At 37.6% G+C, this 26106-nt stretch overlaps 1 protein-coding gene across 5 annotated transcripts in view; it reads right to left on the bottom strand.

The window, feature by feature from the left end:
• The window catches only part of GRHL1 (grainyhead like transcription factor 1), a 164415-nt gene that overhangs the window by 60583 nt on the left and 77726 nt on the right, over positions 1 to 26106 (bottom strand). For all 5 annotated transcript variants that reach the window (XM_080387853.1, XM_080387852.1, XM_080387851.1 and 2 more), the window contains exons 8-11: positions 25380 to 25479; positions 3870 to 4017; positions 1584 to 1761; positions 1235 to 1281 (exon numbers count right to left, since the gene is read on the bottom strand). In XM_080387853.1, the coding sequence (XP_080243979.1) occupies positions 1235 to 1281; positions 1584 to 1761; positions 3870 to 4017; positions 25380 to 25479 (473 nt within the window). The remainder of the gene's footprint in view (positions 1 to 1234; positions 1282 to 1583; positions 1762 to 3869; positions 4018 to 25379; positions 25480 to 26106) is intronic.

Raw genomic sequence — 26106 nt, 5'->3', positions numbered from 1 at the left:
CTGAGAATGGAGTCAACATAAATTGAATCTTTAAAACTCGGTATTAACCATTATTTATTTCAGCATGCTAACTTGGGAAAATGCCAGAGGCAGTTTTGCGCTCTGGCACTGATCAGTGCTCTAACAGAAATTCTCACATCAGTTCCTCTTTGCAGCTTCTCACCATCACCCATGTCTCCAACATTTTAAGGATAGGGACAACATAACAGAGCATATGGGTCATTTTGCATAGCAGATTTTCAAGTAAAAAAGCAGACTGTTCACTCCCAAGGGCAGCGAGACTTGTTAATAAAGAAGAAACCCCATTAAGCCATTAATGACTTTGAGCCTCAGCTTGTAAGCAGTTGCACAACTACTCTTGTCACTATTACGTACTTCAAATTTTCAAGGGAAATGAAAAGGAAAAAAACCCCAACAAAGACTCAAAATAAGTCTGAGTATCCACTTGAAAATGAGAATTACCAGTTTCAGTTAACAGTGATGACTACCTCTAGATACAGCAGTAACTGTGCTCGTGCAGTTTTATTACTGTCTTAAATTTTTAGAAAGTAACAGAAGGGTCCCAAAACTGAATGGAAGGCTTAAAAGGTAAACTACTCTAATACATCTTTGATCTTGTCTTCAGCTGTGATCTGGATCAGGCCATGGAACATCTTCCTGAAGATTTCTAATCTTTGGTTTGGTCTTTTTGCCCTCAAAGAACCATGTTCACACCATTATCTTCTCTATCTTAATTACTGCTAGCTTTTCCACACTCTCTCAGGATTATTTGGACTAAGAAAATAGATTACATCTGAAATATGTTACATACTAAGACATTTTATTTAACAAGACTAAACAAGTTTGGATTTTATCATAAACGTGGTTTGATGCCCCTAATAAGTATCTGCTATTTACGATCAAAGTGCGTTCTTTCTTTACTGCGTATCACCTAGTATGCATGAAATCCTAAAACAAGAGGCAAACAGGCACAAGAAGAAGCAGAAAGATACCTAGTAAAATGTGTTCCAAACTGCCCTACCCAGCAAAATAAGAATTATGCAGGTAAACTGAGATGTTTTTACACGAACAGGATCTACTGTTTTCTTCGAAAGAAGACTTACCTTAAAAGAATAAATGACAAAACCACATTTTTTTATATCAATAAGATACATAGTAAGTCTTTCTAAGCTTGATTACAAAGTCATTTCATTTACAAAATCATACGACTGCTTATAATAGAATATTTACGTACCTTCTTTGTTATTTTTATTTCTTTCTTCAGCAAAGTCTGAAAGTAACCTGAAAAAAAATTATAAAACTCAGGCTATTTTGTAGATCCAAATACTGCACTTCTTACAGGAAGTTCAAATACAACCATCAAAAGTTACACCCTAATTTTATTCCAAGTTTCAGATTCAAACTGATGAATTTCAAAAATAAGTAATATTTAATGTCTAAAATGCCTTCACATGTATGTTTTATGCTACTGAAATTAATCAAAATTCAAATACTACAAATTTAATATTACTAAAGAATGATCCAGACAAACATTTGGGCTATTTGAAATTTGGGCTTTGCTACAGATTTGCCTGTACACTTACCATTCATAGTTATCATCTAATAAAAACAGTAATTTGAGCACAACTACAATAACTGCGGCAGCAAGAACATCGTATTTCACTTTTCTTGTTGATTTATTTCCAGGCACAAGAGTCAGGAAATCCACTTCTCCAATACAGATCTTTTTCACCACTCGACAAGTCCAATTATGCAATTCATCTGATTAATGTAAATAAAATTCTAAAATTAGCATGGTGAGACAAGCTAGAAATACTTTTACAGTGCAAATATGTTGGTCATTTGGGGAAAATAATGCTTAGGACTTTCAGGACCATTAGACAGCAAATTTTTTCAGGCTGAGAAGTATTTTTAAGAAAACTAGGCAACCTTCACTGTGCTTACATGGAAAAGAATTCTGACATATATTCACATGGGAGGAAGGGAATCACATTTTTAATAGTGTTTTGATGATCTGACAACATCGTTCAAGTAACACCCTGAGCACTGTGATGAGAAAGCTTATCTTAAATCTACGTAAATACAGTTTCAAAAATCCCCAAAAGCCAAAAACTTGTCCCAAACTTTTTCCCATGGGTGTTTGACTAAACACCCATGCAAGGATGGATTCAGTACTGCAAAGAGGAGCAGGGGCTAGTCTTAAAGAAGCTGGCTGGGCATGGACAGCAGCCTAATCCCGGCAGGGCAGCACTTGCTGCTACCCCGACAAAACCTGGCTAAGGTACAGACAATGCCAGCCTAGGTTAAAACTGGCTTTACACTATACAGCCCAATTGCAGCCGCTAGTGCGGGTTATGTCAAAAAGATACAACTACAGTTCCAAAAGCAGCAGTATGGTATCTATACAGTCTCTTATTACTCTATGCTTATTTTTCTCAGATACAAATCCCCCAAATTTCTCACCTTTCCTGTTCAGCAAGAAATACAGGAGTTGATTACATCACCATCAGATTCCACAAAGGTTAGCAATGTATGACTAAGAACCACCTTAATCCAGCTATACTTTATACTCTCTTGCTGCTTACAGAGTTCAGTAGGAACTGATTTTTAATTCTCTCGTACATAACAGTAAAAGTTAAGTAAAATCTGGAAACCAAATTTTCTCACAGATAACGTCAGTATATTTTCTGTTACTTCAGATACTTAAAATGGCCTTTTCATTAGCATTTAGTGTCCCACAAAACTCTGACAATTCATTGTTTATTTTTTTTTAATTGTTAGACAACAATAGTAGTCCTTTTTCAATTTGTAAAAAAATGCTTCTACATGATAAAAAACTTAGTTGCAAGGAAAAAGTCAAGGACAGTATCTTCTTCTACAGTAATTTTCAAAAAGTACCTAGCTTTGTATTTCTTTGTAACAGATCTGAAAATACCAAATTTCTAGCTTTTTCCTTTATTCAACTGATACTTCAAAATCTGAAAAATAACGTGATCCTCTACAGGATCACAACACTGGTGTAATACTACAAAATCAGAATTTCTACTCTGGAATTTTAGCCCTAAATCTGTTGGTTATCTTCTCTTTATCCAACTGTGAGCAAACAGAAAAGCCAAGTAGCTTTTTTCAATGTAACTAATTGAAAAATAAGACAATGCCCCCTCCCCCCAACTATTAACAGTTGGAATGCTCTGAGGAAAAAAAAAATTAATTTACAGGCTATTTGTCTGTACAACTCATCTTCAGTGACAGCGGTATTTGATAGAAAGCATGGTAGCACAACAGACAGTTCACGTATTAGGACTTACTGGACTTCCTTTGGCAATTCAATATTCAAGATATCATTTTAGCATAAACAAAAATATTCAAATTTTATGCAATATGCAATTTCAAAACTAAATCAGAAATTGAGAGAGCAGTTGATTTGTCACATGGCATCACTTGATAATATTAAAATTAATGCTAATATGCAATACTATAGAATATAAGGTCAATATCATATGTGAGAATTCCAGTGCTAAGCAATCAGGTCCCAACTTCAAGAATCATTTAGCTAAAGTTAATAAATCACATGAATTCAGTTAGGGCCTCTTAGTTCACGTGGATACTGAAAGATCTGAAATTTAAGTATCCACTCCAGTCTTAGAGAGCCAGCACCAGAGTGCCCCTGCATATCTGGGCCTATAATACATACTCTAAATGTTTGATGAGGGTGCTTTCTATAGAAATTATCTTTCAGTTCAGGCTTAAATGGTTATAAATTAGAAGGAAAAGTGTAGGCCCTTTTAAAGTAGTTATTCAAGTCTTTTTGGTAGAGTCTCATAAACCAAAGAAAAATTTTATCAGTTCAGGTTTGGGAAAATATTTACCAGGTAAATTAGCTTCCATCAAGTACTTCATGCACAACATGTCTGGATGAAGAAAGCAGCTGTCTGTTATATCCGGAAAACGAGGTAGGTCTAAAAAGGCTGCAAGCTCTAGCATTTTGTTGTATACTTCTTCATATGCAGGCCAGGACTGAAAGACAGGGTTAGAGGATGTTATAAATTAGCTCTATTACTGCATTGATTAATTATTTTAAATTAGTTATTGACATTACATTCTGCATTATTTAATACAGAATTAACAGCCTCTTCTAGCACTCTCTATGACTAAACACACATGCAAGAATGGAGCCAGACTGCTGTACTGCAGAGAGAAACGTGCTAGTTTTAAAGCCCATGACGTAAATAAGGAACAAATAGAGAGTTGCTGCAGACCTGCAACCAACCCACTATCTTTTCTGTGCAGTGATCAATACGTCTCCAGATGATCCAAAACTGAAAGAGAATTGGGGAAAAAAATACAGGTACAATTGAGGGTGAACTCACTGAAAAGCTAAGAGATCACAGAAGCACAGATGGGTGGAAGTTGGCAGTGACTACTTAAGATCATTGGGTCCAAGCCCCTGCTTGGGTGAGCTAGAGCAGGCCGCCCAGGACCACGGCCAGACAGATTCTGGATATCTACGTAGATGGCAGCTTCACAAAGTCTGTGGGAAATCTGCTTCAATGTTTCACCACCCTCACTGTACAAAAGAAAAAAAAAGATTTTGGTTTTCCTTATGCTTAAATGGAATTACTTGTATTTTAGCGTGTGCCCATTTCCTCTCATCCTATCACTGGAACACCCTAAGGAGGATCTGGTTTTCCTCCTGTGCACGCTCCTGCAGGTATCACATCACACCCACTCCGAGCCTTCTCTTCTCCATCTCCAGTCTGAAAAGCCCCAGTTGTCTCAGCCTCTCCTCGTTTGTCAGATGCTCCGCTCCATCATCTTCACGGCGCATTACTGGACTAAGCCTCACTATGTCTGTATCTCCTTCGCACCGGGGAGCCCAGCACTCCAGATGTGTCTTACCAGTGCTGCCTAGAGAGGGTGGATCACCTCCCTTGATCTGCTGCTTCATGCAGCCCAGGATGATGTTGGTCTTTGCCACAAGGGCACATTGCTGGCTCACGTTCATCTTCACAGCATCTTCTCCATCAGAGCTCTCGGGGTCTTCTCTGAAAAGCTGCTTTCCAGCTGATCAGCCCCCCAGCATGTGTTCTGTCTGCGGTTATTCCACAACGCATATTTACGCCATTATGTATCAAGAATGTGATGAATATGAGGCTGACAGGCCTTTAGTTCCCCAGATCCTCCTTCCTGACCTTCTTGAAGACAGGGGAGATATTTGCTTTCTTCCAGTCCTTAAGAAACTCCCCCAGTCACCATGACTTTTCCAAAATTATTGACAGTGCCCTTGCGATGACACCAGCCAGGTCCCTCAGGGCTTGCGGCAGCATCCCATCACAGCCCACCAACCCTGACACGGCCAGTTTGCTTGTTTATTCCCTAACTTGCTCCTCGTTCGCCAAGGGTGAGTCTGCTTCCCCTAGACTTTCCCACTGGTTTCAAGGACCTGGGATTGCTGAAGGATGCTCTTCTCAGCAAAGACAGAGAAGAAAAGACATTAATTGCCTTAGCCTTCTCTTGGTATTTGTGACCATGTCCCCATTCCCATTCAGCAGCAGGCTCACATTCTCTAGAACCTTTCCACGGAATCTTTAATGTAATTTCATTTATATTCATTCCATGTTTGCATGTGTATTGATGAAAATAAATCTGCGATTCTCTTTTCAAAACTACTGACTGCATGAAGAATGTTAGTTCTCCCAACTTCTACTGAAGTTTCGCTGCTAGAGGCGGACACAACTTAGATTTTGACACACTTATTATTCATAATGAACTCCACAGGACCTGAAGTTTGTGTAAGTATGGACTGTAACATTTGACCCTCATTTCTTCATGCCTGAACTGTTTCATTAAACATTCTTAATTCTCTGTATTTTAAATGACCACTTGAATTTACCTGTCGAAGTAATAACTTTCAGTTGTTCAAGCTACTTTACCATTTTAAATATATAAAAAGCAACAGTTTTTCTGCTTTAGTTGGTGGCAGAGCCATTCATCATGTATTCATATTTTATGCAGTCAATATTTGCAGAAGGTACTTTCCTTTAATAGGAATTTAGCAGGGGGTTACAATACATTACGCACAGGTTCAAAACTTTCCTGAACAAGAAAGAATTCAGGTTTCTGGTGTTGTTTTTTTTTTATAGGCCAGATTAAAAACAGAGCAATCATGTTTACAACAACCGTAATACTGAAATAATGTGTTTTTATTCAATTATATGGTTTCACCTATTTTAATACAAGCTGTGTAGCCAATGCTAAAATCTTGTTGTTTTGTATGATTGCCAACATTTCCATTTCTTTTTCTAAATTATCTCCCCTCAGACTGCAGTTCAGACTTGCTTAACTGCATGAACACATGCATAAGCAAATGAGTAATTCTGCTGTCACTTACTATTACACATGCAACTTCTTGTAACAGTTAGGAAGTTGTATCACGTTAATTATATTTTCTAAACAGTGTTAAAAATTGGCTTAGACTGCTACAGGACTACCTTGAGAAACAAGAAAAACACGCATTACCAGACTTAATACAAAAGACCGGGCTCACAGTACCTTCCATGTCTGTTAAATAGCAGTACTGAACTGAACACCAAAACAATCTTCGAACAAAACCTGAACCATATGTAACTTCTCTTGAGTGTATGTGGAGAAAAATTAAAGTCCGAGATAATTCACATAAAAGCATGACATAAATACTATTCCTAATTAGATATACATGAAGTATATTTTTCTCTTTAATGAAAAGCAGTTGAATTAGTAGCTTCTTAACAATGTATCACAGACGAAAGTAAATTATGACACTGGGAATTCAGTCATTTGAAGCATTCTCATTCTCAAACATTAAACTATCACTAGTGAAGTTATCTCAACGGTCTAATTTAACACAGAGGTACTTTATATAGGTCTTAAACTGGAGGACTCAAGGCAGACGTCTGCCTGTATGACGGTATATCTGAGCTTCTCTCACTGCATCAGGGTAAGGAGACAACTTTCCTATCCTAGGTCCTAGTGAATCATCCCTCCCTCTTCATGCCCACCACTGACTTCTGTTTCAAAGCTTCTGTTTGCAATTTTGAGAAGGCAATTCAGTTCTTTTTCAAAACGGATAGAAAATGTTCTGCTTTGCAATGACAACTATGCTTTCTTTTTTTGAAGAGCAAACACAAGTGGTGTAAAAAGTACAAATATAAATTGATACCAAGAGCTATCACTTGGCTTATTTTAAAAAGTGTTAACAGACAAAAACTGGGTTTAGTAGGTGTGTGTTCAGAAAGAGGTATGAACACAACTGGGACGTGCAGAGCTAGGAAGGGCATACTAATCCACCAGAAAGACCAAATCAATTGCTACTTTCCAGGGCTTAACCCCCTAAGCTCAAAAACACTCACTGTAGTAGTCATGTTTCTACAACACAGTGCTGAGTCATGACAATGCAAATTGAACTGAACACCACACTTCCAGGAGTATGCAGTAATCTCGTGAACTGTACATTGCAGGCATAAACTGGATCCAACACAAGATCACATCTCAGCTGAGCACATCGTAGCAAAGGGCTGAAGGCTGAAAGGTTGAAGACTGAGGAGACTATAGACTTACTACTTCAGTAACTGAGCACTGGTAATTTTCACCAGTCACCACATACCCTACTTATGCTCTGTTTAATTCTGAAAGAGCTGGAGTTCATATAGCAAATCTCTTATTCTGCAAAGTTTCATACGTACTGGGAGGGTTAAAACAGAAAGAACACCCACAATTCACACCACCAACATAGTAAATGTTAGGACAACAGTAAGAAAAAGCAAAATACAGCAAACAAGCAGCTTCAAAATTATTAAAAGTTATCACCTTCTACCTAGCTATGTATCTCTGCCAGAAGAAAAGAACCTGATAAAACAAGTCGCACTGAAAGTCAACCAGCAAGTTAACTAGGAAAGCAGATCCAGAGCTGGGGCCTCCCTCCTTCAGGTGAAAAAACTCTGCCTCCAGCACCCCGTGATTAAACCCCAAGGGAGGAGTACTTGGACAAGAGAGGACAGTGTTAGATCATACGCCACACACTCTCCAAGTGTAACTTTCACTTATCCAATCATAAATTAAAAAATGTTGTGTTGCATATTTTCAAGTTGTAGTTCTGTGTTAAATATCAGGACAACTCCCCTGTCCATCAGCACACGGAGTTACTGAGCTCTCACCTTGTTTTGAGAACCTGGGAAACATTCCACATATAAAACAAAGTTACAAACCCTTGAGGGCACTTAATAATTTCAGGAAGACTGACAGAAAATCCTTTTAAAGTTATGCCACCTGTTAGCCTTTTCAGGTGTTTCGCAAGCTGGGATTTCTTCAGGACCGATCAACAACGCTGACAGTCTATAACTTGTGTAGATTGGGTACAGAGGTGACCAAGAACTTTTCTTAACAGCTTTGTTTTTAAAATCTTTGTCTTATTCCCACATGTGACAAATAAGGTAGCTTCAGTTCTTCCCCAGAAAGTGGTACAGAAGATTAGTACTGCTTGAGAAGAATTTTTTTACTTTTCGCCCTGCCACCCCTGACTTCTGCTGAGCACAGGAGAACAAAATACACACTGTTGAGTTGGTGAAGAAGTGTCTAGAACAAGATTTTCATGCTGATAAATATTCATTAGTCTATTTAAATCGGTTGCCTTTATCTTTCAAAGTTACACAGAATTTTTCACCTGTATTAGAAAAGAACAAGCTGGTTGTCAGAAGCAGATGAGCCAAACTATTAGCATGATAATCAGATCATAGTAACAGGTAATTGTTTTGGGTAAGCCAAGATTGCAGCCTCTCCTACTTGTTTGGACAATATCAGAATGTTGCTGATCAACAAGAAGAAAACAGTATGCACTGGCTGGCTTTCTAGATTAACTTGTAGGCTCCATAGTTTCTCGCTTTAAATGTGGTCTGACGGACTCTCTTCTTAGATGACAGTATAGGCCACTTCCTTCTGCATCAGGACAATACCCCAGCAGGCATTACTTAAGATAGCCACAGTTCAGTTTATTTTATTGTGAAAATGTTCTATCCTTCCTGAAAAGAAGTAATTACCAGAGTTGTTTTAAATTCTCCCCTTCATATTTTTCCCCCTCCACACTCCTCTCCTGTTCAGTACTTTCTTTGCAGCACAGTTCCCTCCTTCGTCATCCTTCTGCCTGTGAATTTCCATCCTGGGAACCCTTTCTTCCCATGCCTGCACATTCTCTAAGGCTCTGCCTTCACCTGTGCTGCTCACATTCAGCAGTGCTCATCATTCCAAACTGATTCTTTTAATGACCATTTAATACTGAAATCTAATAAGGTCCAACTTCATTTTTTCATTGTCGGATTTTTGTAGATGTCTGGGAATCTGTGACATCTAGAGTTTGGATATGCTTGCAATTATCCCAAACCCGGCAAGGCTCCATCATTTTTAAGACAACAAATTCAACCTAGATCAAGTTTGAAAAAGAGCGTACCAAACTTCTCAGGAAATGGTCTAAGCAAGCAATTTAACATTGGAAAACATCATGATGAGGGTTCAAGAAGGGATTTTTGCAACACAGTCCAGAATTTTGGTTCAATCCTAGTGTAAAGCAAGGCACGTCCACTAAAAAAAAGGGGGGTATTTTATGTAAAAGTAATAAACAAATGTATGCCCTAATGTGTGTAAACATCTTTGAATGCAGCCTGCATTCCCAGGAACCCAAGCTAACATTAATGTAAGGTGAAATTAGGTACCAACAACAAACACAGAGTGCCCTATGGGGCCTGGTTCCCCTTACTTTGCTTCTGCTGCTCAACTGCTTCAGATTTAGCTGGTTGTCTGCAGCATAAGCCTGATGTGGGATAACACCAGCCACAATGCACACACGTTACATAAAAGAATTGACAGTAAAGGCAATAGCTGTATCAGCTGTGAAATTTACACCCAAATTCGTGCTGAAAACTGAATGAAGTGACCTTGCGAACCAATCGCCCCGTACTAGTTTCTTAATGCAGCTGGCAAGCCCAAACTCCTAGGTTACTAAAGACTATTCTTCTTCATGTTTTTAGTTTACTCTCACAGTACCACCGATCTGGCTACCTCCCATACAAACACACACACTCCAATGAATCTTGCTGATGCATTTTTTTAAAACGAGTTTTTATTTTCCCCCCCCTTGCCTAACCTCTCAGGGACCACCACCATCCTACCTGGAACAGCAGCAAACTAATACAACAGCCATCACACACATTAAGTGTGTTTTAACACTGTGAATTATTATGGATACAGCAAGCTTTAGAAAATAAACAACACTCATGAAAACTTTTTTTGCCATCTAACCTAACTGGAAAAAAAATGAATGTAGACAACTCTGTTGCACAGATTCTATGTAACCTCTTCATGAACGCCTTCTTTGCCAGAGCATAAGGTATATTGAAAAGATGTATGCAATGTTCAACAGGAATCTTTTAAGAGTCCCTTCCAACCCATACCATTCTACGATTCTATGACATTATAAGCACCCTTACTACTGCTGTATAGAAATGTCCCAGACTTGTTAACTGCTGGTGAGTGTGAAAGTACACGGGAGAGAACCGCTGCACCCTGCTCCTACATCCTTTCCCTGGTCATTATTAGAAACAGGCCAGATTCAATGAGCCTCGAGTCTGACTCGGTGCAGCCATTCTTATGCGGACTAAATGAGCGGATACATTTCTTCAAACCTTGATATCCATGAATCACACACAGATGGTGAGGTAACAGCGAGAGGGTGTGCCTGGAATTATTAAAAGGGAACCAAAAGACAAGAATAAAGACAGGTGAAACTGCTACAACTCCATTTAGGTAACTGCTAAGAAATACACAGCTTGTCAGACTTCTTCCACTAGAAAAGACACAAAGAGAGCAGGCACACAATTAAAGTTGCTGCTTTACGAGCCTGCCATCAAGTAGAAAGGATAACTGAAAGATTAACACAGGAAAACAAAATCAATTTGTCCACCTTGAAGACAGGCAAATAGGTTGCCCAAGTTATCTGCCTGGCAACAAATAGGCAAAGGTAAAAAAGAAAAAGTCAAGATAACATTTGAAAATCATTCACGTCACACTGGCAGCCTCTGTCTTGCTATCTCCCTTGAAACAGTTTCAGCTGAAACAGCTACCACATCTTAAAAACCCAGGCTACTCCTGATCATTGTTGCAGAGGAAATGAGAAAAATCTTTGCATAGAAAAAAAGTCTAATTTTAGAAGATGACTCAATAAACAATGTTTATGCATTTTTGAGAGGAAAAAAAATATCTAGGTGTGCTAGGATATTGGACCGCATTAAATTGACACAGGCAGCTTTTACTGAAGAATTCCAGATGGCATGTGGACGAGCCAGCAACCCACACACAAGAGAAAAAGCTAACTGAACATCCAGTACAGATGTACTCCCTTACTGGGGGCGGGAAATAAGAGGTTTTAGTTGGATGCCTAGCAGACCTTTTAACAGGCTGCTTTCAGCAGAAGACACCTTTTTCATTACATGATTCCTGGCTAAAGTGGTTTTTGAATAAATGAGTTTCAATATTATTAAACCAAGAGAGAGAGAGACGTGTGCTTGAGCGTTAGCCTGATCATGCTCAAAAGCTAACTGACAAATACCACTTTTCTAAAAATTCAGTCTTTCTACAATGGAGAGAGTAATCCAATAAGGAGCTGAACTGTCACAATGTATTGAAATCTAAGAATCTGGGAAAAAAATTTATGGAGTTCATAAATATTTTGGTAGGTTTGTTTTATTTCTTCATTAAGTAATGCTTAAAGACAGGTATGGACAAGCTAGAGTTTCTGTTACACAACAGCAAGCTCCCATGATAAACTTGATTACAATAACCCTTTCAGCAGTGAACTTCCTCCTCAGGTTTTTTTTTTTTCCCCTCTCCTTTCAAATAAAAGCTTCACCCTTGCTTCTTTTCATTCTGTACTACCTTCCATCCTGAACAAGTACTGCATGCACCTGTTAAAATGCACAAAACCCCACAGAGTTAGACAGAAAATAAAAATTCCCACAGATGGAAAGAGACCCACCCCCAAGAAAACTAAGATTACAAGGTTATCTCAAACACCACCAGACCAAAGCAGGAATCACCGCTTATTTTGGAAAGCAAAAGCAGCACAGATGATTAGAAGAATTTGTATGGCTAGAATTTTATACCTCTTACAATATTTTTTAAATAAGACAGAAACTGGTGATTCTTGTTTAATTTGAATTCTTTAAATAGTTACCACTAAAAAAAAATCATACGGCAATTAACCTCATTCAAATTTTAGTCGGGAAAAGAGGCTCTTATACATCAGACCTTGAACATTTTGAGAAAAGGACCTCAGCAAACAGAGGAATGTGTCTAAAAGCCAGCCTCGTGGATATACTTTCCAGGGAAGCAGAAAGCCACTGTCATTCCAGTCTGAACACTCTGGGAGAAAACAGAGCAAACATTTTGACCTGTATTCATGAATTTATTAATAGATTTAGTCAGAATTTACTTTGTTTGAATCAGACCTAAACTAAACTATACAATCCACCCAAACCTGGTGTGTGAGACAATCCAAACTGCAGCAGTTTCCTATTAACTACGTGATGACTTGAAAACATGGTTATTGGCCAGTAACAGATAATTAAGTGATAAGAAATCCTTTTGAAAAAGCCAGTGAGAAAAAAAAAAATAAATACAGGGACAACTTTACAGGATTTAGGAAAACTTCAGGTTTCCTCATTGACGGTCCCACAAACCCACCTCGCTGCCTCAGGCAGGTCCTCTCTGTCCCAGTTTTCCCCCTTGTGACAGAGCAGCACAACACCAACCCTGAGAGCCTGGCCCTGGAGGCGCAGCCACTGGGCAGCTGAAAGCACCATCATGTGAGGAGGGGGAATGACCAGCATCAAGAGAAGAGAAAGAACCAAATACCCTGCAACTGTGCTGGCGACATGTTGTGTGCACTAATGCAGGCTTAAACTCCCCCCATTAAATGAAGAAAAGAAAAAGATGTACAGAGCAGCTCACTACGTTCTGCACACTAAACTAAGATGCTATCTTTGTTTAGAAACAATACAAGATGAAATGATTAATGACTACACCCTAGCGCAATTACACATCAGTCTCAGCTAAAAGCAGTTTCATTCCAGTAATTCCTAAATTCCATATGCTTAACTTTAGAACGTTAATCGCTATTCAAAGACATGAAGAGAAGATAGTATTAGCTTAGTCTATTCACAAATGCAAGACCTGTGCTTACTTTTAGGGCCAAAAGAGAACTGTATAGAACTGAAGCCTGTTTAGAAATATTACAGATAAAGCACAAAACCCCTTAAGCTGCCATCTCTGCCGTTCCAGGATGGCTCTCCCATGACCTAGAATTTATTTACTCTTATATGGCTTTTCATGTTTCTCCTCTTGCCACATTTCTGGGCCACACTTCTTGCAAGTGTTCCTTCCTCCTTCTGGCGTTAGGATCATCACTACTACTCAACAGGAAGGAGTTTTACACCGTGAGGTTTTAAATTCACACAATTCCTTTCGTTCCACCACCAAAACAAACCCAAGGATCACTAGAAAAATCTAAGCACACAAAATCTTTTTTTCAAAAAAACAACCCAGATCTCTAAATCTGAAACTTTAAAGGACGGTACTTAGTTCACCTAACGAAGACTTGAACTATGACTTAAAAAAGAGTTGTTGTGAGATAGCTAGTTAATGAAAAGTGAAGTTTAACGATCTTAATAAAAGTCTCCCCAGAACACATAAACCACAAACTGAAACCCTAACTGAAATCCCAGAACAAGAAAAAAGTGGCTATACCACATCAATCCACAACGATCTATTTAACCTTGCACCCAGCAGTGAGAGAGGTGTAGGGAGGAATTTATGAATCCAGCAAGCCACGACACTACCAAACGCCTGTCCAGCTTCACAGTTTGTGGCTGAGTCAGCAGTGTGATCTCTGCATTTTTTAGTTCCAGATCCCTTTTCCTTCATGGCATTTGTCCAGTCATTATCTGGCCCTTTTAACATCCAGAACATCCTAACACAAGGAGTCTCATGAGTTACCCACAAAAAGTATGAAACCTCATTTCCTGCTGTTTGATTCTGAACCTGCAGACCAGCAACCTTTTCCAACACTTCCCAGTCCTTGTATTGGAAGAGACATTGAACAGTTGCCTCCTAAACACGTTCTACAAACTATCACCACATCTTCTTCTCAGTCACTTCTTCTTTAGGTTGAAAGGTAAGTAGATAATATTAATCGCTTCTTGTAGGAAAACGGTCCCTACATTTGATGATCCTTGTTGTGACTCTCTGTACCTCTTAGTTCTGCAACTCTGAGAAGACTGAAGTTAAGTAAAGCAAAAAACCCAACCAGAATTCCATATAGTATTTAAGATATGGATGCATAGTAGATTTATACATTAACATAAAATGGTTTTGATCTCCATTCCTTTATTACAAATCAGGAATTATTAGAAAATAATTCCAATGTAGCTGGGCTGCAACAACTGCATGTTCAAAAACAGCATCATGAAGGGATCACAGAAAGATCATACCGATATTTAAAATAAGGCTGGTAGGTGAACATAACAGCATTGATAACACCAGCTTTTCAGAGAATGCTACAGATCGTATTCTTTAATCACATTCAATTTAACAACAGCAGAATGGACAGAAGTGTTGATTGACATGCACTTCATGGGTGTGCTTGGACACAGAACAGACACCGATAGAAAAATAAGTGTATCTGTGTGTTTTAATAGCATCTCATCAGTCAATGAAGTATAATCTTTTTTTTTAAGAAAACCAAAAACTAGTGTGTAATGTTTACCCACTGTAATGATGCCACACAAAACCCCAAAAACTTGCACTATATCTGTCTTTGTAGGTCTCCTTCCCTCTCAATTTTTCTTTATTTACTACTATTTTCTCTAAATAGACTCAAGGTATTTTCATAAGTCAATTGTTGGACAAGAAGAAAATGTGAGAAGTTTCAAGTTGTGTTTGCTCCATCTGTGTTGTCATAACTGTGAAGCTCAGATTGTATATTTCAGTAGATACAGAATGGGGAAAGCTGGCCCTTTTTTTTGTTCTCCTCTGCCTTAATAAATCCGATCAAGAGGGCAGCATTTTTTCAAGACTTGTTCCAAACTGCTCATAACATTAGATTAAGAATTTTATCAAGAAAGAAGAGAACAAAAGTGAAAAAACAAGACTGAATAGAATGATGAAGACTAAGCAACTTATATGTAGGTATACTTTTGTTTGCAGAGGGATATTTTTGCTTAGAATTATCATTCTTCTTTAAAAACTACTTCTGCAAGTATAGGTGGCCTTTACTTGCATCAATGTTACGCATTTCACTTTTTCTACAAGGTTTACTCATAAAAAATGGTCATCAGACCATTTTATTTTAAAAACCGTATTTAGACTAGAAAATTATTTAACACATCAACATTCAAAACAATGTCAGTTTAGAGAATGCATCTACTGTCACCTATCAAATTAGCAATATCAAAGCAGTCTACCAAATGGTATAAATGATTTCCATAGTAAGAATTTCAGTACAGTGACCTCATGCAATATTCAGAATACAAAAGTAGACAGAGGAATTTCACTCCTCCTTAGACAGTGGGACAAAAAACATAAAGCCCTAGAACAGTGATTCACTTCACTGCTCCTCCTAGAAGAGTACTATAATTAGGAGACTAAATCCACACCCACAACTAAAGAAACACCAGCACTTAAGACATACTGTCAAGTTTACAAACTTCCATTCCTATACCCAAACTCTGTAATGAAGCAAATGCTAATCCTTCTGCTTTTAAGTTGATGAAATTATAGTACCATAAATAGCATCTTTGATATAAAACAGTCACAAAGAATGAAATATTTGCTGCATAAAAGCACTCAGCCACATTGCATGCAATTCAGGGTACAAATCAAGGAGTGATACTAGCAAACCTGAGGGAGGCATTAGCCTGAAAAGCAGGACAAATACCTCTATTTTTAGCAATGCTAGAAACAGTCATCATGAGATTTCTAAGGATCTTCAGTAGTGAATATTACAGGTTCATATAAGCTTATGCCATATAAGCTCAGAGTTAACCCAGGACTTCTAGCCCCTGGCTCTACATTTGGAGAAAGGCAGGTACAAGCAGCATGCTCTACAGCTATTCCTAAGTCATGTCATCCTCACAGAGATTGTGATCTTCCCTGAGCACCTCATGGTTTGAGGACAGACCTCACTCTTTCCTGTGCTGCAATGAAGTTCACCGCTCGTCTGTTTCACTGTGTGAGAAGGTGCTAATTTTTTCCTGTATTCGAAAGAATGATGAAAAAGTACTTGGGCTTTGTCCACAGTGCAAGGTGGGAAGAAATACCACTGTGAGTGAAAGTGGCATGCAAACTCTACTAGCTTGCCCAGCTCTCCAAGAAAAGAGCTGAGTGTAGGCAAAAAGAGAGCAGCTTTAACACTCTCACAAAAGTCCCTCTGCTATTCTTTATCTATCCTTCTTCAGTATCTAAATTCAAGTTATCTAATAAAAATGCTCTCAGTAAGTGAGAAAGGTAGCTACTTTTCAAAGCTTCCCAAGGAAGATCCTATCTGTCTAAGTTTAGGCATTTCAAACACAGTAAAATATGTTATGAATTTGTGATACGCTCCTGACTTCAGGAAACAAAACAAAACAGAGAGGCAGCTCAAAGTATCTAACAAGAAAATGCAAACAAGTGTTTCCAACATGAATAAGCCAAGCATACACTTAGATACAGAAGTGATAGACAGTTTCCGCATGTTATTCAGTACTATAAAAATTCAAAGAACTGGTTTTCAAGAAGCCTGTAATACTGATGCTACTTCTGGTCAGAGCACAGCCAAATTATTCAACCCATCCCAGCAGTATAAATTATACGAACACCTTCACACTTTATAACAAGCAGGCAGAGATTATTAGAAATTAACAAGGAGTGAATACCAAATTACATTTAAAATTGATCCATTAGCCTCGAAAGCTGAACACTACAACCAAGTCCTAGTTTTGATTGTATACAGTGGGTAATCATCAACATATTGAACAGTCGTCTTTTCTTAATCGTTGAGAAACCCTCCATTTTTGTTTTCCTCCAGGCTACCTGACAGTTGCTCTGCCCCCAACATTCACAGGGAAATCCAAATCAGGAGGCATCTTAAACTACTTAAACCTGTCAGCTAAATCTACAAAACAAAATGGCTTTTACTATGCTTGAACAATGCTGAATTGATTCAAGTAACATTTTTGTGGCACATCCCATTTAATTCAAACCAGATTTTACCAAGCAACTGAGTTGTTAGATGGTCACAAGACAAAAATGTTTCTACAAAGCAAGTGTTAATAACACTATATAAATTGTAATGGTGCCTGTTACAAAGAGAACCAGAAAGAGGGGCTAAATCTGAGGTTCGATATCTTTAACTTTCTTGCTATAGTAAAACTCGGCAACATTTAACTATATTGTAACATAAACAATTAACATTACACCACCATTTTGAACCTGGAAGACACGTCCCACACTGGGTAGTAGCACAAGAATACAAATCCCGAGTTTAAAACATGTTCTCAAGCAGGATAGTAAACAATACAAAAATGTGTAGTTCCTAGATATGAAAGCACACGCTTTAAACCTCTCCAATACAGTCCTGGCAGGTCACTACGCTCCCTGGCAGCTCTTTCATATGCTTCTTTTTGTTGTGGGATAATGGGATAAATGGAAAACCACAAATAAAGGCTCTCCCATTTGAAGCGGAGGGGGGATTTGACTGCAGAATGCTCAGAGACAATCACAATCCCCTGGATAAAAAAAGGCAAGAAACAGCACTACAGATATTCTGCAATGAAACAAGAGGTAAAGGTGACTAAGCTGTAAGCACTAGGGAAACTAAAAAAAACCCCACAAACCACCACCAAAAACCAACCCTAAATCCTGAAATTCAATGACATGGGTAAATGGGTAAGTCATGAAACAAAGATGAAGAAAAAGCAAAATTGTTCAGTAACTGGAAAAAGAATATGAATCCATCTCATTAAAATCATATGTAAGGAAGAGAAAAATTATGTCTGCAAGAAAGCAAACCAGTATCTGATAAAATTGAGTAGCTTACAAAGGAGAGGCCCAGATAATTTACACACAAGAAGCTTCAAGGAAATAACTGAGGAGCTCTCTGAAACACAAATGTTGTTTTTTAAATAATCTTAAGAAATTCTAAACATCAAAGGACTCTCCACATTAATATACAGTATTTAAAGAAAATTTAAAAGGGGAGATTCAGGAACTCTAGAATGATTACCTTGGCACAGATCCTGAACAAAATAGTATAATTGTAATGGGAAAAATAGAAGCTAAAAATATCCTGTCAGTCAAGCAACCTTCATAAGGTCACGAGAGGAGAGAGCTGACTGAAGCTCTGGCTCCCACAAGGAGCTGCTCTGAAAAACCTTTTTGCTTCTTTATGAGATAGCTAAAGGGACCCATATCAAAATTACCATAAAGTCTCACTGGAAGACCGTAACTCCTAATAGTACTCAAAACTCAAAAGCTGCTCTGCTGGAAAGCAAAGTGTGCAGAATAAAGGAGCAAAACAGAAGCATTCTTAATAGCAGAGGAGTATCTTGGCAAATTCATCTCAGAAATCTGATCTCTAAAATCCTCAGCAGGTGAGATTTGATTGAAACTGACACAGAAGGATGGGTGGCAGAGAAATACAGATACAAAAGTGTTGCCAAGAATAAAATCAAGCAAAATTAAAAAAAAGTAAAGAAAGAAATAGAAGAGAAGAACAAAAAGAAAATACAAGCTATAGAATACTGTAAAAGAAGAAAGCAAAGGATTGGAAAGTTTCCAGACAGCACAGAGAAGAATGATCATCTCTTCGTGTTTAAAGAAAGCCTTTCATTCCTAAATAAAAGGTAAGAAATTTAATAATCCAGGCTAGGGAGGCCGTGGGTGTGTGAACGCATGCGTGCAAGGTATATACTACTCCAATTCAAATAAAATAAAATAAATCCAAGCATCATACAGAATAATAGACTCCACACTGTAGTGGCATATTCTCAAAAGAGCTAGAGTTTTTCAGTCTACTTCATAAATACATTACGGTACCTACTTCAACACCTATCACAGGTTACCTTAAGGAAAAGGAAGACCTTGGATGAATTAGAATTTTTTGGGGGGCAGGTAACATTTATTTTCAAACTCTCCCTTTCCCCCTCAAAGCCAACATCAGTTCATAATGGAGCATGAATTAAAACTCTTACTAAACTGAACACAATAGAAAGCTGCCCAGAGCTACTGGCTTAATCTAACACAGACAAAAATACACATTACAATGACAAGCTATTAAGCCTGAAAGAAAAAAAGTTATCAGGGAGAAGAAAGAAATAAGAAGCCTTTTGGTTGGTGGGAGAAACGGGAGAAAATCCTGACATGCTTTTGAGTTTCATGATTCTTCTTTTGTCCACAGCACCGACTTCTGACAAGCACAGCATATTGCTGCCGTTTTACCAGGACGCATTCAAAAATTTTCTACGGTCAATGAAAATCCACCTCAGCTGGAAGTTTAGAAAGCATTTCTGTATCACGTAAAAATCTGAAGAGTAACCGTAGGAGTTGTCTAAGAATCAAGACATATAGGAATGGAAATAGGTGAATTATACAGCGCAGAATGCAAACCTAGCAAAGCTTCTGTTAATATGGCTAAGTTGGAAGTAGGATGTGTAAAAGGAAACAAAAAAATAACAATGTGCAATAAACTAAGACAACCAAAAAGTAACTTGGATATTAATTTTCTCACATCGCAAGTTCAAAAGCTGTCTAAATAAGTACATTTCTTGTTATAGACAGCAATATTCAGTGGATTATAAAAAAAAAAAAAAAAAACCAACCAAAAAACCCCCCACACTAAAAACCCCCCAAAAACACAGAGGAAGACTGAGAGGAATGGAATTACATAATAACACACACAAAAAAGCATTTTTAAGACATAAGTTCCTAGACAGCAAGGCATATCAACAACACAGTGTGTCAACACTGAAGCATTCAGTGGCCTTGTAAAAGACAGAAGGTTTCAGACAGACTTAGAACTGTGCAGCTACTTCCAGATAGTTTAAAAAAGGGGGGGGAAAAAAAAAAAAAAAGAGAAGAGAAAGGCTATACAGAGGAGCCATCCCATGACCACACTCCAGGGCAGAAGTAGCAAGCATAATTCGGTAAATACCCTTTCTTTTTATCTTCAAGGGCAGGTTGGTGGACAACTCTGAACAGAACTCATCTAATGCCCACCAAGCTCAATTTCTCCTAGCACCCCTAACCCTGAGAAAAAGAGAGATTCTTAATAACTTCAGGAAGAAAGGGATTATTTTAAAGTTGGAGGAGAGGTTGAGAGAAGGGAACTTCACTAAGATCACATTATCGGGCTCCTCGCCAAGTCCAGATACTTGTGCATCAAAAAAGATGAGCATTCCCAAAGCTCTTTGGAACAACAGGATCTGAAAGATATTTATGAGGCTACACCTATCCTGTTGCACACAGCACATACTCCAAAGTGACGTCTTTGTTATCTTCAGTGCTTTAGTAAATCATGTTGCCCAACAGCTATGGGAGTGACCTGCTCACCTATATATAAATGTACATTTAAGTCTGCGTTTGTGTGTTAAGAATGTGAGCATCAAAACCAAAAATTAATGTTGAGCATAAAAAAATCAACCTACAATGCATGAAGGGTAAAATATGGCAAAAAGTAATGAGTTTTTATAAAAAGTAATGAAAGCTAAAGGTAAACAAGATAGCAAAGCAGAACCAACTGTAAAGTATAAACAAAATACTTACATAAAAGATAATTAGGTATACAGTCCTAAGTTAAAAAATGTAAGGAAAAACAGATTTACGGCAAGGACAAGAGAAAAGGGACACTTCAATTGATTTTATATGAGGATAAAGATAAATGCCTAAAAGCAAAACAGAAGGTGCATATCTTAAAGATGTATCCCTACTTCAAGCAGAAATGGAAAAGGGAATTTGTGGGTAGCTTCAGCGGAGGATATACTATCAATAAAATTAAAACAAGCTGAAAGCAAATTAGCCATGGAACTTTATACATATTCCTACTAACTTACAAGTTAGCTTTAACTCCTACACTAACGGGCTTTTAAAGAAACAGATATCGTGTGCATTGAAAAGGAAAGAAAGATAACGTCCACATAAAAGAGAAATTATGACTGTGCTCATCAAAGACATATTGGCTGCTGGCACAAGCCTCAAGACCAGCCAGGATTTACTGTAGTGAAATAAATTGCAAATAAAAAGAAAAAAAACTTGGTCTCTTGCATAGAACAAACCCCAAAATTTAAGTATCTTACTCTTTCTTCATGCATAATAAAGGTTTGAATCAAATGAAATAAAAATACTTGTTTTAGAAAAAAATTTTGCAGAGTAAGATGAAAACTTGCTTTTTTTCTCTTGTATTGGGAACTTAGCACTTCTGAACTAAGAACCAAGCAGGAGCATCCTGCTACTGCTGCTGTTCACAGGCAAACCCTGTGAACTCTCTGATCGTGCATTTAGGTAAAACCCATTTACCAAAGGCTAACTTCTAACATACACATTATTTTAATAAAGAAAGGGATAAATAGGATGACTAATCAAGTGAAGGCTTAGAAAAGAGACTTGGATCAATGGAAAGATAAACACACATGGAAGATAAACAACTCCTTCTACACAAAGATCTTTTATGAAGTACTTTTATCCTTCCTAAAATACTTGTGAGGTAGTACTTATCTCCAGCTAGGACCTGACACGTGTCTAACAGTTATGCATCATGATAAAGACAATACGGACAAGTGGAAGCTCTTTTCTATTTGTGAGGCAGTCATGCCCAGAGCTCCCAGACTTCTGGACAGAACTGTCCAGATATGGTAACATATGTGTCAGGTATTTTAAATCAAGTTCATTTTGGACAGTATGAAGAATGATGGCCTTCTTATTAGCTGTTCCATTACTAGAATATGAAGGGCTTATCTGCCACCTACACTGAAAATGCGAAACAATACGAGGCATACTATACCATTTGAATCATAGCATACTTGAGGTTGGAAGGGATTTCTGGAGATCATAGAGTCCAACGCCTCTGCTCAAAGCAAGGTCAACTACAGCAAGTTGCTCAGGATTGTGTCCAGTCAGGTTTTGTGCATCCCTAAAGACGTGGACTCCATGATGGTTCAGTGCCACCTGTTCCACCATTCAATCACCCTTACGGTAAAAAAGTTTTATGTTTAAACGAAATTTCCTGTATTTCAGTTTGTGCCCACTGACTCCTGTCCTTCTGCTGCACACCACCGAGAGGAGAGCCTGACTCCACCCCTGCTCCTTCCTGCCATGAATTACCGAATGCCCCCCCAGCCTTCTCAGCGATAAAAAAACCATCTCTCTCAGTCTCTCCTTGTATGACAGATGCTGCAATCACCTCTAATTGCTAAATGGTACGCAGGACAGGGAAAAACTGTCAGTGATACGGACTCCATTCCTATATTACACAGCACAGAAGTTCATCAGCCGGAAAGCTTGAGACTAGTCACACTACTTGCATGCTAAATACTACTAAATGACAAGGTATAAAAAAACCTCTTGTGCACATACACATGTCACTACATAGAAAGATAGAAAGTAGATGTGACTTACCTTGTAATCATTGCTGCATTTATTTTTTTAAAGCTATAACAACTTCAACCTTGTACAAATTCAACATATTTTGGGTATCTGGGAAATAGTTACTGAAAAAAACCAAACCCAACTTTAAGCCATTGAGAATGTTTTCATACAAGATAAGCCTTACCAAGTTAGGCTTCATCTGATCAAATAACACTTAACATGACTTCAAATCCTTCAAGCTACTATAACATAACTACTTCTTGTTTCAAATTTGGGCTGCAGGGAATTAGCACAGGACACAATTAAATGCACTAGAAGTCTGTTCAAAATAAAAAGGAGACATACTGAGTAGTTCTGTCAGTTACCAAGATTTCTGAACATGTTTACAGCTTATATTCACCAGACTTGAAGCACAACAAATAATGGCATTAGAGCATCTAAACTACCTGGTTATTAACAGTCATAATCTCATACAGGTTTTGAAGATAATTGTCTACAGAATATTACATACAGAATACCAAGGAGAAAAGAATGCATGCTGTATTTTCAGGATGGAGTATTACACAATCTGACTTCCTGCTCCAGGACGATAACCTCATCTCCTGAATTTCTCAAAACTCAGATGTCAAAACTAGATACAGTAAGCTATTGGTAATCTCAGAGCTGCAATGAGCAGCAATATCAATTCTGAAATATAAGATGTAGGAAACGGCTAGTAAGGTTTTTGCAATTATCAGCCCAATGATGTAGTCAAAAATGTTAAAACTAAATGCACTTGAGGATGCATTACTAAAGGAACACTGAAGGTAAAGTAGATATTCCTAGAAGGAGGAAGTCACAATACTACTGCAATGGCTGGAAAACAAACTGTACAGTAACCTTACAGAACTTTACCTATGTATCTCAATGAAAACAAAGTTAAGAGATTACTTGGTTGGTATGTATATCTATTTATATTTTGGAAGCAAGGGGTGCAGGTGTTAGTATCACAGACAAGCAAGATGGAAGTACAAAAGTTAACGCAAATTCAGCTTTTGGATCAGCAATTTCCTGTAAGCTAAATAACAGACCACACTAGATACAGACTCATCATAATCAACAGTAGGAAAAAACAATAAATCAGATTTGGGCTTTTTTTCCCAGTTTGTGAAAAGAAGTAATGGGCATATATGCTATAGAAGTGTTTAATACAAAGGGTGAAGTGGCTAGACTTCCTCTTTTATATAAAGGTGGAACAAGATTAAATTGACCAGTTTGTGGCTCTCAAGTTGTAAAGTCCTGCTCCCACATCAGGATGTGTTACAATCCATAGTGGAAGTGTGCTTGTGGAGGGACAGTGGAATAATCCAAACAGACAGCTCTGGGAGAAAGTAAGCTAATAGGGACTGATGACATCACCTTCAGGATTGGCATCAGATCATCCTGCATGCCAAAACCAGCTCTATCCAAAACAAATAAGTAGGATTATCCAAGGGCAACTGTCATCTCCTCTGCAAACCAGATCTCCCACTTTGAGACATGGTACAAGTTTTTGCAGCTGCAATTCATACGAAAATTTTATCTGTGTGATTTGTAGGATTATGGGGGCGAGGGCGGTATTTTATTTAGTCAGGCCAGAATACAGGTTCTGTGTAACCATTTTTCAGAGACAAAAATACCTTCAAAGGATGGAGGCAAAGAAGGCAGAAAGACTGAGAATTAAAAGAGTTTTAAAAAAACAAGTTTACACCCACATTTCAACCTAATGTGTCTTCTATTAAGGAAGGATCTAAGACAGAAAAAGAAATCAAAAGGTTTTATATTAAATTTCTCTCCTGATTTTTAAAAGTTAAGGTCGTAATTATTATTTATCCAGACAGGATAGCAGTGGTATTTAAAAAAAATAAAATGCTACGAATTAGCTTCTGAACAATTCATGACCTGCTGAGTATAAACTCCATAATGGAGAACAGTAACGTTACCTGCAGCATCACCACTGACGGCTTGGGCTACAAACACCTCATCGCAGACTAAAACCTAGCTTTTCCTGTTAGCAGAATTGCTGCTTTCTGCTCTTAAAAGCTAAGATTTTATTTGCACACTTCAAAAATGCATAATAAACTTTTTTTCTGCAATACAGACAGCAGTGGGCAATCTTTATAACAATACGTAACAGCCTTAGATAAGGGAAATGTACATTTTACTTAAGACTGTCCATGACTATTCAGCTTCTAGAAGGCCTTATGTAGATTTTAGGTTTGATATATTTCAACCAGTACATCAAGAAACAGAAGAGGTAGCAACTAAGCCAAATTTATGAAAAGAATATGGAATTACAATTACAAACAAATACAAGAGACATTTTAAATAAGCACAAAACCCAACTACATTGCCCTTAGACGTGAAGCCAAATCCTATTTCTGAGTGTTTCAAGAGCAGTTCTGAATACATTTTTCTCCGTAAGTACTTATTGATTTCATTTTAACTTAGCTAGTCAGCTTAATAAGACTGGTTAAAGATTAAAGCGCTCTAAGTCATGGGGTGCACTGGTTTCTGCACAAGCTCCAATAAAGTGAAACATGAACTCTACAACATAAGAATATATTTAATTTATTTATTAGTAAAGTGACAAAAAAAATGGATATACCACAAGATAACTACTTTTGGTCATTTTTCTTAATCTTTCCCTTTAAGAAAAAAATTACCTCTACACAAAAGATCTTAAGATCAACTCCGTGTAATTTCATCTTCTCCGGAAAATGCTGAAAAACATTCAAATATGGAATATGACCTTCCACAACAAACCTGCATTAAAAAAAAAAAGAAAATCAAATCAAAATAGTATTTAGTATGACAAATGTATATGTTTATTCTAAAATTAATATACGAATCAGCTTCTGATTTGAAATAACACCAGTATTATACTGGCTAAGCAAGTCTATCTGAAGTTACACACCCCTAAATGCTCCATCGGACAAAACCCCGTTCAACTATTTAACAGGCCTTTAGGTTTAAGCGCAGATACAATTGACAAGTGATAATGTTATGGCAGTAAGCTTACAATCAACACGCTTACATGGAGTTTGTTCTGCACATTCTTCAGCTACTGCATTTCTGAAACCGCTTTAAGCCTCCTTTGAATGGTATGGAATTTTTTTCTTTTTTTTCCCAAAATTCTAAAGCTTAAGTAAATTTTACTTAAAAACACACACATTCTGCTGGAGGATTTGGAGTCAGGTAATATGGTAGTGAGGAAAGTCACAGAATGATGAGCAGACACACAGAACTGAAATCCCATTAATTACATCTGTATTCTTATTTTTTTTAAAAAGTCTTATTCGGGTATGAATAGAAATTATTTTGTATACTGATAAATACTAAAATAATCTATTTTTTATTTGCACTCAAACAATGCATTTTTTGTTAAAAACT

The sequence above is a fragment of the Falco punctatus genome (genome assembly GCF_963210335.1).
Source record: "Falco punctatus genome assembly, chromosome: 5".
In the NCBI taxonomy this organism is placed as follows: domain Eukaryota; kingdom Metazoa; phylum Chordata; class Aves; order Falconiformes; family Falconidae; genus Falco; species Falco punctatus.
The sequence above is the reverse complement of the archived record's forward strand: the minus strand, read 5'-3'. Positions and strand labels throughout refer to the sequence as shown.